The sequence below is a fragment of the Panthera leo genome, chromosome F2 (assembly GCF_018350215.1).
Source record: "Panthera leo isolate Ple1 chromosome F2, P.leo_Ple1_pat1.1, whole genome shotgun sequence".
In the NCBI taxonomy this organism is placed as follows: Eukaryota; Metazoa; Chordata; class Mammalia; order Carnivora; family Felidae; genus Panthera; species Panthera leo.
In genome coordinates, this window is record NC_056695.1 from 1,100,999 (window position 1) to 1,115,079 (window position 14,081).

Sequence of the window (14,081 nt, forward strand, 5' to 3'; positions counted from 1 at the left end):
GACACCTCTGGATGCTGAGAGCCATAGCACATTCTCCCTAGCCAACATGTTTCCAAATTTGCAGGCTCAATTCTACAATCACATCCTATCTAGACAGAAAATACATAAGGGCAAATGGACTCTCCTTGTTCTTGAAGTAATGTGAAACAAACACAAACATCTTAACGTTGACAGCTGGCCCTCACCTCTAAGGAAATATGTTTTCTCACCCCAACCTGACTCAGAGGATCCGTGACCTTCCAGTCCTTCTTCCTTCTACCTCCTCTTTGCCACTTTTATGTCCATTAGACCTCCCAGTCTTCGCTCTGAGGCTGTGATCAGATCTGGTATCTTCCTATCTCTCAGTCCTGCTGCCACCCATGCAGCTGATTAATAACCAGGCTTTTTTATTTAAATACTACAAGAGCTAAAAAATAACCTGTATTCATTTTTCAAATGTGCATGCACAAGGTTGGAATTTAATTTTTTGCATGGAAGAAAATATTTTTAAACAAAAGTTGAATTAATACCTGTTTCAGAAAAGATTCCAGAGCTGAATGTGCAGCTTTTTTAATTTCACCATTCGTATGGCTACACCATTTTGACAACACTTCAAATACAGAAATGTAGTTGTCCAGGAGGCAGGTGCTAAACTGAGATGCATGCAGGGTAAACAAGCATAAGCCAGCTGCAATTGCAAAAACCATTATATTTAAAAAAGGAACAACAAAGGCAGAACAAAAAAACTAAGAAAGCTTCAGGTATATGTCAAAACTAAAACTGTTCGTGAAGATCCACTATCTTTATAATAACCTACAGATCCTAATCAGAGTTCTAATGCCGCCAACGTCCATTTGAATCAACAGGCCAAGGACCCCCCGCCCGCCCCCAAATAAAGTTCAGAAGTAGGATCAGGATTTATTTAGATAAAGTCAGAACCAAACAATCTGGATCCTCTGAAAGGTGTTCTAAAGCAATTTTTGTTTAAATCATGTAATCTAAGTGTGACCATCTAACTGGAGTTTGTGTGCTAAAAACAAAGTCACCAAAAGCCTCCCTGTAAGTAACTGCATGTGAAACATCACATACTTTCACGCACAGTTTAAGCAAAAGTTTACTCAAGACATTAACTTAATAATCTCTAATATTCCACGTTATTAATTACACAATCTTACCTAAGGGTACAGCATATCTCTTCAGATCAATCTATTAAAAAAAAAAATACCATCAATGTTTAACAATCACAAGTCTCAGTTATGGAAGAATTGGAGTAATATTAATCCTACCTGAGGACGGATTGCCTTTAATGTAAAATCAAAAATCTCCCTTGAAGTCTGGGGGTCTGGGTAAAAACAGAAAGAAGCCCGTTACAAATCCCAACAGCATCATCTGACAAACCTGCAAACACTTTACAACCAACAGTTTTGTTTCAGACAGCCTGAATTAAGGAATCGCGTCTGCTATCATTCATTGCAGCTGGTGAGCTGTAAGCTACGGCTGCAACAGTTACTACTGCAGTCAAGTATGAAGAAAATGTGGACTCACGACACGGGTTTCAATTCCAACTCATCACTTACAAGCTCTGTTAGGTAATCTCTCAGAGCCTCAGTTTTCTTATCTATAAAAAGGGACACTGTATAGCTTCTTTGAGAGTTGTATGCAGGATTACATAAGGCCACACACATGATCATCGTCCCAGTACTCCCAGGCATTCATTCAGCACGTTGTATACATTACAAATATGAATAAATATGATCTTTGACCTTAGCAAACTTATCTCCTAAAAGAGACGACAAAACAGGTGCCCAAGTATAACCCAAAGCTCTTATCCTGGCCTGATGGACGTCACAATTATTTAACTGTCTCCCACCGGTATTCACCGCAGCTGTCCAGATACCATGCTTTTCTCATCACTAAGTTCTCTGCCTTTGTAACAGTGACTTGCAAACCAGAGACGCTCAAAAAGTGTTTGCTTTGATGGACAGGACTGATACATTCGAAAACAGAGCCCAACTGTGACAGAAAATAGACGGAGAAGGGGTCAGAGAGGGTTTAAGAGGACAGAAACATCATATCTGTAGGATAATGCCAGAAAAGAGGTATTTAAAAAGTTCCTTTGGAGAGATTTCTTCTGGGTGTGAGGATTCAAGACAGGGTTTACAGACAAGGCAGCACTTGAGCTGGGCCTAAAAGAATGGAAACTCATGGTAAAAAAGTCATTCTAATAGAAAGTAACCGTGTAAACAGAGGTGTGCAGATTCAAGATACCAGGCACTTGTCAGCGCACAGCTGGTGTAGAATGTATAGACTCAGGTGAACACAGTGAGGCCCAGGGATGGAAGGGCCTAAGCTCTAAGGAGCGGGAATGGACACCACCTCCAGGCTCTGCCTCCCACAGTCCACTCTCCTGTGTCCACCTCTGCTTTTTTTTTTTTTTAAGTTTATTTATTTATTTTGAGAAGGAGCAACCGAGTACAGAAGAAGGGCAGAGAGAGAGGGAGACACAGAATCCCAAGCAAGCTCCACGCCGTTAGCGCAGTTTCCAACTCGGGGCTTGAACTCCCAAACCGTTGAGATCATGACCTGAGCAGTATCAAGAGTCGGACACTCAACTGACCGAGCCACGCAAGTGCCCCTCCATCTCTGCTTTCTAGCAGACCACTCCCTCTACAAGCATTCTCTTGTATTTATGTTTTTGTTGTAGTCAAATATATGTAACAGTACTTACCATGTTAACTATGTGTAAGTGTACCATTCAGGGGCATTAAATACATTCACATTGTCATGTACTCACCACCATTATCTACACCCAAAATGTTTTCATCATCCCCTATAGAAAGGATGTACCTTTTAGAGGCTGACTCCCCTGCCCCCCAGCCCCTGGTAACCTCAATTCTACTTTATGAACGTCCCTGTCCCTGCTACCTCATACGGTATTTATACCTTTGTGACTGGCTTACCTCCCCTAATGTAATGTCAAGTTCACATGCTGTAGTATGGGATAGTATTTCCTTTTTTTTTTTTAATTTTTTTATACATTTAATTATTTTTGAAAGACAGAGTGCGAGTGGGGGAGGGGCAGAAAGAGAGGGAGACACAGAATCCGAAGCAGGCTCCAGGCTCTGAGCTGTCAGCACAGAGCCCGACGCGGGGCTCAAACCCACAAACCGTGAGATCATGACCTGAGCCGAAGTCGGACAGACACTCAGCCAACTGAGCCACCCAGGAGCCCCAATTTCCTTTTTTTAAAGGCTGACTGATATTCTGTTGTGTGCATATGCCACATTTGTTTATCCATTCATGTGCTGATGAACACGTGTTGTTTCTCCCTTTTCTGCTAGAATGGAAGTGTATAAACTCTGGCATCTATTTCTAAAAACCCTCTCTTACCACCATGTCTCCCATCAGCTGTACCACATTTCTTTGGTCTCTGTTGTTAAGATTTCACTAAAGGGTTTTCTGCAGATAGCCTCCACTTCCTCCCTTCCATTCCAACCTTGTCTGTACCCTATTAACCCTCACACTGCTCTGTCTGGCCTGTCCTGACACTCAACTGAAGCTGCCCTTGTTGAGCTGGGTCCACTCTGCAGCTCTTAGCATTCAGACTCCTCCCAGGGCAAAGCACCTTACATCTGTGACCTGCACCCACTCCCTAGGTGATCTGGCCCACACTCACAGCCTCACATATTACCTCTAAGCTGAAGACTTCCAAATTTATATATCGGTGTCTAATTTCTCCTACAAGATTCAGCCTTACATTTACAACTGCACACTTAACATCTGAGATGTGCCATGTCACACATGTCCCAAACAAGCCAGATTTTTGCCTGAAACCCACCCTCTCCCATCCCGCCCAGCTTAGTCACCACTGCAGCGACTTCAATGCTCACAGCTACACTCAAGAGCAAAGTCTGTTAATCCTACACTAAAACAAATCTCACATACAATGGCAGCAGTCAAGCAGACCTTTCTAAAACACCAACTAGCTCATACCTATTCACTAGAGAAAAAACATGGCTTCCCATTCCATCTGGAATGAAATTCCAGCTCAGGAGGCCTCAGCCACTGACCTTACGTCCTGTGCCATCTTTCCCCCAGGCACTCTTTGTGTGCCACTGAGCTACAGACACGCCAACTCTCTTGAACCCCTCTGACCACTGTGCGCTGGCCAGACTGGAGGCCTGGTTACCTGCTGGTCCCTCTGCCTGGAATGCCCTTTCGAGCTCTTTCCCAGCTGGCTCCTTGCCACAGTTTAGCTTGGCCTCAGGCCTTAGCTTCTGGTTGTCTCCTCAGAAAGAACCAGCAAGCTGGGTACATCTTCCACCCTCTCCACACTCTGATATTCCTACTCACTGTACCCAACCTGTTTGCATGATTAAACCCTGAAATCTGTAATAGCTTTTTCAGCTGTTTAAGGTCTGTTTCCTCTACTTGACTGAGCTAATGATGGAAGGAACCTGGTAATTCTGATCACTACATCCAACACATCTAATTCATTACTCTTTAGATAGAAGGCACCCAGGAAACACATACTGTATGAATGAAAACATTAGTATTAGCATTTAGTGCTTGAAGTCACATGATCATGGCATGACAGAAAAACTATAAATTACAGCCTCAGACCAAGGCTTAAATCACAGTGTTGCCACTTATTGGTTATATACTCTATTGCTGCTGCAACAAACTATCACAGAGTGGCTTTAAAAATACAAATTGGTTACTGTACAGTTCTGTAGATGAGAAATCTGAAACGGGTCTCACTGAGGTAAAATCAGGGTGTCAGCCTCCTTTCTAGAGGCTTCAGGGGTTCAGAATGAGGACATCTTTGGGAGCCATTACTCTGTTATTGCATCAGTTGTGTTACTCTGGGCGAGTAACCTGTCTTAGTTCTAGCTTCCTAATTTAGAAAACAGAATATGACTCTCTATCTTAGAGAGTTATTACCGGAATTTTCCTTGCAACTATTCTAGCATGTGGTAAATGAGCAATAAGCACTGTTATTTTTCTTAACCTGCATGTGTTCACTGAATATCAATATACCAATCAAGTACAAAGACAATTCAGCAACATTTCCTGCCAGTATCAAGTGGCAAAAACATATAACCTGATAAGTTGAAAATACCTCACAAGGGGCACCTGGGTGGCTTAGGGCATGATCTTGCAGTCCGTGGGTTCGAGCCCCACATCAGGCTCTGTGCTGACAGCTCAGAGCCTGGCACCTGCTTCAGATTCTGTGTCCCCCTCTCTCTCTTCCCCGGCCCCACTCATGCCTGTCTCTCTCCATCTCTCAAAGATGAATAAACGTTAAAAAAAAATTAAAAAATACCTCACAGGAAGTGCTATAATAGGAGAATATAGAAAAACATAGAGAAATATTCTATAGAGAATATAGAAGCCAGAGGAAGTGACTCATCTCAGGGGCATCATAAGGGCTTCAAATGGGTGACTTGTGAGCAAGAACCTGATGAATGGGAAGCTGGCAACAAAATATGGGACAGAAAAGCGAGAAAATAAAGGAAGAGAAATATCATAGAGCTACCACAACATCCCAAGCAAGAAAGGGGTGAGTAAAAATATTACATTAAAACATGAAATTGCTGTTTTTGTAGATCAAAACTCATTAGATACTGAAATATAAAAATATTGGAGACAACCAGAATTTCATGTTCCAACCTAATAAAAGCAACTCACAGGAGATAGAAGAATTTGGTAATTGTTCTTAGCGTTAAAAGTTTCATTTGCTTTTTAAAAAGAAATGAATTTCGTAGTGCATATAATGCTATCCAAGATAGATTACCCTCCAAACCTTTCATGTTGATACTACAAGGAAACATTATCGATAGCTATAAAGAAAAATATATTAAACAGACTTTAAAATTGATAAGGAAGTATCTGCATCCCAAGAATTACAAAATGCTGATGGAAGAAATCAAAGACCTAAATAAATGGAGAGAGAAATTATGTTCATGGATTGGAAAATTCAACATAGCAAAGATGTCAATTCTCTCCAGATTAATATACAGATTGAATGCAATGACCATCAAAATCCAAGCAAATCCAATCCACACACTTATTCCAGAATTTACATGGAAAAGCACAGCACTTAAAATACTAAAATGATTTTGGAAAAGAAGAATAAAACGGGAAGACTTTACATTAAGGCTTACTATAGAGTTACAGTCAAAAAGACAGCGTGGGGGCACCTCGGTGGCTCAGTTGGGTGAGAGTCCAAATTTTCGGCCCAGGTCTTGATCTTACGGTTTGTGAGATGCAGCCCCACGTCAGGCTCTGCACTGACAGCACAGAGCCTGCTTGGGATTTTCTCTCTCTCCTGTCTTGCTGCCCCTCACCCCTATGCCAGGCTCTGAATGAATGAATGAATGAACGACAGCGTGGTTTTGGCAGAAGGATACATACATAGACCAATGGAACAGACTCGCACATATGTGCCCAAGGACTTTTTATGAAGGCACAAAAACAATTCAACGGTGAATACGGCAATTTCATGGACATGATAAAAGCACAAGCAACAAAATTAAAAACAGATAAACTGGACTTCATCAAAATAAAAAACTTTTACACATCAAAGGACACAGGGCAACCCATAAAATGGGAGAAAATACTTGCAAATCATGTATTTGGTAAGGAATTGATACATATACATAAAGAACTTCAACAATTCAACAACAAAAAGTCAAATGACCCAACTAAAAAACGGGCAGAGAACTTAAACGCACATCTCTTCAAAGAAAATATATAAATAGCCAAGAAGCACATGAAAAGCCATTCAACATTACCAGTCATAAGGGAAATGCAAATGAAAACCACAATGCTACCGCTTCACATTCTGAAGGCTATTATCAAAAACAGAAAATATCAAGTACTGGCAAAGATAAGGAGTAACTGGAACCCTTATGCATTGCTGGTGGGAATACAAAGCAGTTGCAGCTGCTGTGGAAAATCGTATGACAAAAAAATTAAACATAGAATTACAATATGATCCAGAAATTCCAAAAAAAATGAAAGCAGGGACTCCAACAGATATTGGCATACCCATTTTCCGGCAGCATTAATCACAATAGTCAAAAAGTAGTGGTTTTGCGGTGGAGGTGGGGAAGAGAGGTAGCTATGGCCATGAAAAGGTAGCAGAAAGGCTCCTTATGGTGAGCCTGTTCAGTACCTTGCCTGTGGTGGTGCATACACAAATGTATACATGATAAAACTGCCTAGAATGAAATACACACATGCAAAGGTGTGCACCTAAAACTAGTGAAATGTGAATAAGGTTGGGAGATTTATCAATGTCAGTATCCTGGTTGTGTTTATTTGTACTAGTTATAAAAGAGGTCATCACTAGTTATAAAAGTAGAAAGTGGGTAAGGAACATATGGAACTTCTCTGTATTATTTCTCCAAACTGCATGTGAATCCACAGTTGGTTTAAAGGTTCCAAAAACGAAACACACAATCCATTTTAGAATTATAATTTTTGAACTAAGGAAGAAAATCAAGTGAAGTCAATCAATACCTTCCTCCATGGATTTGGTAAAGTTACACATGAGTGAAGACAATCCCTTCAGACACCCTGCCAGAACAGGCAGTTTGGGCTCTCTTAGTGCTGATGTCATCTAGAAGCAGAGTTTTAAAAAAAGATACCATTAAAAGAGAAAAACACAATCAAATCTATGATATCAGAATAGCATAAAGTTTGTCATACCTGGGTCTTAAGTTCACCCAGAAAAGCCCGGAACAGGTTTTCCGAATTATTTATCATCTCACTAGGATGAACTTCCCCTAATACTCCTAGGAGCTCATATACTTTTTCTAAAACTAAAAAATAAATTTTAGATAAGTGAAGACTTAAAATTACATTTACATAAATTAAACAAAAATGTATGAATAACAAAAGGAGAAGACGTTTAGTTCAAAAGTAATTTTATAATAAGACATAAAAAAATAGTTTCATGTACTAGAACCTTCCCTGATAAATTTTATGCCAAGCTACTATTATAAGTCACATTTGACACGTGTTGTGAGTTTTCTATTTTAAAGAAATTATTTCATGGAGTGCCTAGCTGGCTCAGTCAATACATGACTCTTAACCTCAGGGTCTGACTGAGGTGTGACTCTTAACCTCAGGGTCATGAGTTGAAGCCCCATATCGGGTGTGGAATCTACTTAAAGAAGAAATCATTTTGTAAAGATTAAACTTTTTTATAAGCAGAAGTCTTCACATGTTTCTGTTTGCTTTCATTTGGGTTTGTTTTCAACAAAAAGGATTCACCTGTGAAACATATAAGTCCTTTCGTTGAGAAATCCTAGTTTTTACATTGATTTTTTTAACATCAATTTGTCAAAATACTTAAAAATAACATTTAAATGCACCTCACCTGTATCCTGTATTTTTGTTTTCGATGCAAGTTCTCCATAGAATTTGCTAAATAACTCTCCAATTCCAAATTCATCCATGAGTCTCGAACTTCTTAAAGTCCGAAGTAACTAAAATGATACAAACCAGCATTGTCTAAACAGGAAAATAATGACAAAGCTTCCTGTACTGCACTGTTTCTACACAACAAAGCTCCAAAGTCACGCGCCTCTGGGGGACTTCCTTGGCCTCTCAGGACACCTATGTAGCCTGATTATTTAAGAAGAGGTGGGTGGGGGCGCCTGGGTGGCTCAGTCGGTTAAGCGTCCGACTTCAGCTCAGGTCACGATCTCGTGGTCCGTGAGTTCGAGCCCCACGCCGGGCTCTGGGCTGATGGCTCAGACCCTGGAGCCTGCTTCCGATTCTGTGTCTCCCTGTCTCTCTGCCCCTCCCCCGTTCATGCTCTGTCTCTCTCTGTCTCAAAAATAAAGAAAACTTTAAAAAAAAAAAAAAAAGAAGAGGTGGGTGGTAGAAGAACACAAGGATTACAAAGGGGAAGAGGGTGTAGACTTTATTTTACCTTCCCGAGAAACCAATACTATGGTTAGAACCATTCTCTCTGAGGCACTTAAGGGAAGGACTAACAAGACCCAAATTCGAAAATAGAGATGCAAAACAAGAGATGCATCTGAGAGAGAAACAGGTGAGAGTAAGCCCCAAGAAGCACTTAAATACAACGTATAAACCCATTTTCAAGATAAGGTTTAGGAAAGAACTCAGAACGACAAATGATGCAAATTCCAGCAACTTTTGTAACATTAAGTTTTAAGACGCAGGGTGATGAGAGTTAACAGAGGAGCAATAAATTCCTTGCTTACTTGTCCTCTTAATTCCCCTCACAACCCAGTCCTTCCTCTACTTTCCAGAAGAGTCTGAGAGCAAAAGGCCAAGGAATTACCAGGTGATAGTTGGAAAATCTTGTCCATACATCAATGTGACGAAAGCCTAGCCTCCAACATCTCTCACCCAAACACAATTTAAAACTCCAATTTTCTGCTTTTGAAGTTATATGTATAATACAAACACACATACCTAGAAATAATAAAATTACCTTAATGAGAAGATCCAGGGCTGGGATTCTACATTTAGCAGCTTTATCTTTTGTGTAAACACTGGTACAAGTATTCTAGGTTTTAAAGAGACATACCAAAGTCATCAATAAGATTCTATTTCTTAGAAAACCTCACAAGAGCTAAAACTACACTTCTGAGAGGAGCAATACCAACATGACATACTATAATTTAGCAGTTATTTAAAATATATTAGAGTATATAAACATATAGACTAAAAATTACTGAAGAGGGCGCCTGGGTGGCTCAGTCGGTTAAGCGTCCAACTTCAGCTCAGGTCATGATCTCACTGTCTGTGAGTTCGAGCCCCGTGTCGGGTTCTGTGCTGATGGCTCAGAGCCTGGAGCCTGCTTCAGATTCTGTGTCTCCCTCTCTCTCTGCCCCTCCCCTGCTCATGCTCTGTCTCTCTCTGTCTCAAAAATAAATAGAACATTAAAAAAAATTTTTTTTAATTACTGAAGGTATTTATGCAGTATGTAATCGTAATGATGTCAACAATCACAAAAACACAAAGTAAATGAACACCTCAGCAAGATCAAAAACAAAAAAAAAGTTACACTTTCTTGCACACCTCCCATTGTACTTGTCGTATGTCAAGCAAGCAAGCATGAAAAATTTAAAAAGGTAACTAAAGCAATCCAGAGAAGAATGGTTGGGACTCCATAGGATGACCGCTCAGTCTCACAAAACCAGCAGGCACTCTGGACAGAGGCCACCTGGCTCCAAGTTTTGGGTGAGTTTCTCAACTTCTAAGTCTCATTTGTAAGCTAGAGTGATTAAAAATACCTACCTCATAGAGTTTTGGCCAAATTAAGTAAGACAAACTGTACATTAAAGAACTTTGTAAACTATGAAGCACACTACAAATGTTGGTTATTCCTATACTGAGGTAATTTTTTTAAAACACAGTGACTCTTAAACAACACAGGCTTGGGGCGCCTCAGTTGGTTGGGCATCCGACTTCGGCTCAGGTCATGATCTCGCAGTCCGTGAGTTCGAGCCCCACATCGGGCTCTGTGCTCAGAGCCTGCAGCCTGTTTCAGATTCTGTGTCTCCCTCTCTCTCTGACCCTCCCCCATTCATGCTCTGTCTCTCTCTGTGTCAAAAATAAATAAACGTAAAAAAAAAAAAAAAAAAAAAAAATAAACAACACAGGCTTGAACTGTGTAGTGTGTAGGTCCATTTATACCCAGATTTTCTTTGATATAGTACTGTAAATGTATTTTCTCTTATAATTTTTTCAGTAATATTTTTTCTCTTTATTACTCAATTATAAGAATATAACATACAAAATTTGTGTTAATCAACTATTTATGTTTATCAGTAAAGCTTCCAGTCAACAGTACGTTAGCTAGCAGTAGTTAAGTTTTGGGGGAGTCAAAAGTCAAACACATGGATTTTCAACTGCAGGCAGGAGGATGGGGGAGGAGGGGTCAATGCCCGGAAGCCCCCAGGTTCATGGGTCAACTGTGTTAGGATTCTAAACCAGCAAGACTAGAAATCAAAAGAGAATAAAATTAAAACCTATTAAAAAAAAAAAAAAAGACTGATGATTATTACTTTATATATTAGACTCAACTATAATTAATAAAATAACTTCTGGGGCGCCTGGGTGGCGCAGTCGGTTAAGCGTCCGACTTCAGCCAGGTCACGATCTCACGGTCCGTGAGTTCGAGCCCCGCGTCAGGCTCTGGGCTGATGGCTCGGAGCCTGGAGCCTGTTTCCGATTCTGTGTCTCCCTCTCTCTCTGCCCCTCCCCCATTCATGCTCTGTCTCTCTCTGTCCCAAAAATAAATAAAAAAAAAAAAAAAAAAAAAAAAGTTGAAAAAAAAAAATAAATAAAATAACTTCTTATACATTACCCCCAGGTTGAATACTTCAAATCTTAGAATATCCAAGAACTAAAGGCAATTCAGGACCAACTAAAAACAACTTACCTTGGCACTTGTTGAAAGTGCAAACAAGTCTGAGAAAGAAAATTAACAACTTAATTTATGATTACTAGCTCCATAGTAAATCACTAGGAAACCTGAGGAAGGCAGGTTGGAAGAAAATTGGAGGCTAAAGGCAAACTTTTCAGACTATGGCCAAAGGGAACACACGAACTACATGAAATATGAATCTTACCCAGAGGGAAAATTCTTTAAAATTGTTTTTTAAAGTGTTTTGAAATCTACCCACAATTCAAAAAACCAAATTTATTATGTATGACTTTTTATAAAAGACATTATTTACCTTATATGCCACAAATCAAAGTTGTTTTTGATTAGGGTCTTAGCTTATTAAATCTAAAAAGAATAACCCGCTTCATTTCTAACACAATCATGCACACTAAGTAAACTCCTCGATGAGAAAGGCAAGAATACAATACAAATGCAAGTTTAACTTACACCATAAATTACAATCAATATTGACATATGTTTTTTCTCCTTACCTTAATATCAAGAGAATAAGGTGTGATCTTCTGGCCAATTTTTTCTAAGAAAACACATAAAAATTTTAGGACTTCTTCTCTACAATCACGAAACTGTAAAAAATATAATAAATATGGGTAAGAAGAAGAGTCACTTCAACATTTAGGAATACACACGAAAAGGAAAATAAAAATCTTCAACTTACTTCATCAATGCTAAGTGATTTCCGAACAAATACAAGCAAACCGAAATCTTTGGAAAAAACTAAGGAAGTCTGTAATGCTGGACAAAAAAAAAAAAAAAAAAACAAGTAAGGTAAGAGAGTTGCCAAAAAGCACTCCATAAACCCACCCTAAATGGGATGCATATTTCTCAATTCAGCCTTATAAACAATTAAACACTAACTTAAGGATGCTGTATTTAAACAAAGAAAACAGGAAATTCTAGATGATATTCCATTGAGATGACGCAGGCAGAATAATGGCTCCGAAGATACTTGAGCCCTAATCCCAATGTCACACCTGTGACTATGCTAACTTTACATGGCCAAAGGAAATTAAGGTTGCAAATGGAATTAAAGTTGCTCATCGCTGACTTTAAAGAGGGGAAATTATCCCGGATTATCCGTGGGCCCAATATTATCACATGGGCTCTTAACAGTGGAGGAGAGAGAAAGAAGAGTGTTGGAAAGAGGGGGGCAGGAGAGAAGAGAGATTTCAAGCACAGGGGTTCCTGGACCCATGGTTGCTGGCTTTGAAGATGGAAGCCATGATCCAAGAAATGTGGGTGGTTTCTACAAGCAGGGAACATCAGGAAGGAAAAAGGGACCTTAGCCCTGCAATTGCAAGAACAGAATTGTGCCAACCTGAATGAAAAAGGAAATGAATTCCACATGACCCTGCCTGATGCCTGGGTTTTAATTTGGTGAACCCATGTTAGGCTTCCAACTACAGAACTGTAAGATTAACAAACCTAAACCACTAAGCTTGTAGTATCTGTTACCGCAACAAGAGAAAACTAATACACTCCCCTATAGTCTCACGTGAAAGAACACACACTAAATATTCAGAATAAACTTGGAACGGCTTTATCAACAAGTTAACTAAAGGAAGGAGAAAGGAATTCTAACTTAGAAACGCTGAGACTAGAAAACATTTACAGGTTAGTTTTTAAAATTTACTTTCCCGCTGATAATACACCCTTGGCAATAGATAGGTATTGGATAGCATCGCAAGTTTTCAAGCAATGATATATTTTTAAAGTGCTGAAAAGAAGCACTTACTACAAAGGAACAAAAAGTTCTCTCTGAGATTGCTCACAAAGATGTGACTTTTCGGTTACATTTCTGCAATGCTTCTCAAAAGCAGGAACCTTCCTTCTGAGGTTTCAAACCTGAGGGTATGAGAAAGGTACTGGAGGGTTTAGGCGCGTTTAAGGTGAAGGAAAATACTTTCCTTTGGTTCTCTCTGCCCACTTTGCATAGTAAGGATTGCTAAACTTAAGGCATTTTCACCAACTTTACTTTTAAAACATATTTCCTAACCACAAAAAAAAGCCGCATGACAAGTCACTTTTTTTCCACAAAAATTTCCACAGAAATTCCGACAATCCAGAATCAAAAGGCTGGACTTCAAAATACCGCTAGATGCACCCACGGCGGGAGAAACGCTAGGCTGTCGGGCTCCAGCAACCCCAAACGCGCACGCGCGTCTGCGCCCCGCTCGGCTCGGCCGGGACAGTACCCACCCAGCACTGAGGGCCCGGAGCTCAGCACGCACTCCTGCCCCAGGCCCCGGATCAGCTGGTAACTGGCCATCGCGGCGCGGCAGCGGTCCCCGGCAGACAAGGACTTCTGCAGCTGCAGTAGGGAGCCCTGCACACCTAACCCGGAGTCAGCCATGATGCCCAAACCCGGCACTGCGCGTGCGCAACCTCTGCCGGGATCCCGAGATGCCACGGGGCTCGGAGGCGGGGCTCACGGGTTCGGGGCTGGGGTTTCCGGGGCAGGGGCGGGGCTCGCGGTGACTGGGCTCTCGCGGGAGACCTTGGATGGAGACTTCTCTGGAAGAAGAGCCGCTTAGATGTGAATTAAGATATTAGAAGGCCAACGAATGTGTTACACACAATACACTTAGGACGCTTACATCGAAGCCTAGGGAGAAACAGGAATTCAACAATTTGGCCTCGAAAT

General features: G+C 40.6%; 1 protein-coding gene across 3 annotated transcripts in view; it reads right to left on the reverse strand.

Annotated features, from left to right (window-relative positions):
- The window catches only part of PRKDC (protein kinase, DNA-activated, catalytic subunit), a 214,591-nt gene extending 200,801 nt beyond the window's left edge, over nt 1–13,790 (reverse strand). For 2 of the 3 annotated variants that reach the window (XM_042923148.1, XM_042923151.1), the window contains exons 1-10: nt 13,637–13,790; nt 12,096–12,172; nt 11,911–12,003; nt 9,458–9,532; nt 8,369–8,477; nt 7,696–7,808; nt 7,507–7,606; nt 1,266–1,321; nt 1,155–1,185; nt 510–667 (exon numbers count right to left, since the gene is read on the reverse strand). In XM_042923148.1, the coding sequence (XP_042779082.1) occupies nt 510–667; nt 1,155–1,185; nt 1,266–1,321; nt 7,507–7,606; nt 7,696–7,808; nt 8,369–8,477; nt 9,458–9,532; nt 11,911–12,003; nt 12,096–12,172; nt 13,637–13,790 (966 nt within the window). Of the gene's footprint in view, nt 1–509; nt 668–1,154; nt 1,186–1,265; nt 1,322–7,506; nt 7,607–7,695; nt 7,809–8,368; nt 8,478–9,457; nt 9,533–11,910; nt 12,004–12,095; nt 12,173–13,636 lie in introns of those variants that run through there. The other variant, XM_042923150.1, reaches the window with a different exon arrangement.
- Between the last annotated feature and the right edge of the window lie 291 nt (nt 13,791–14,081).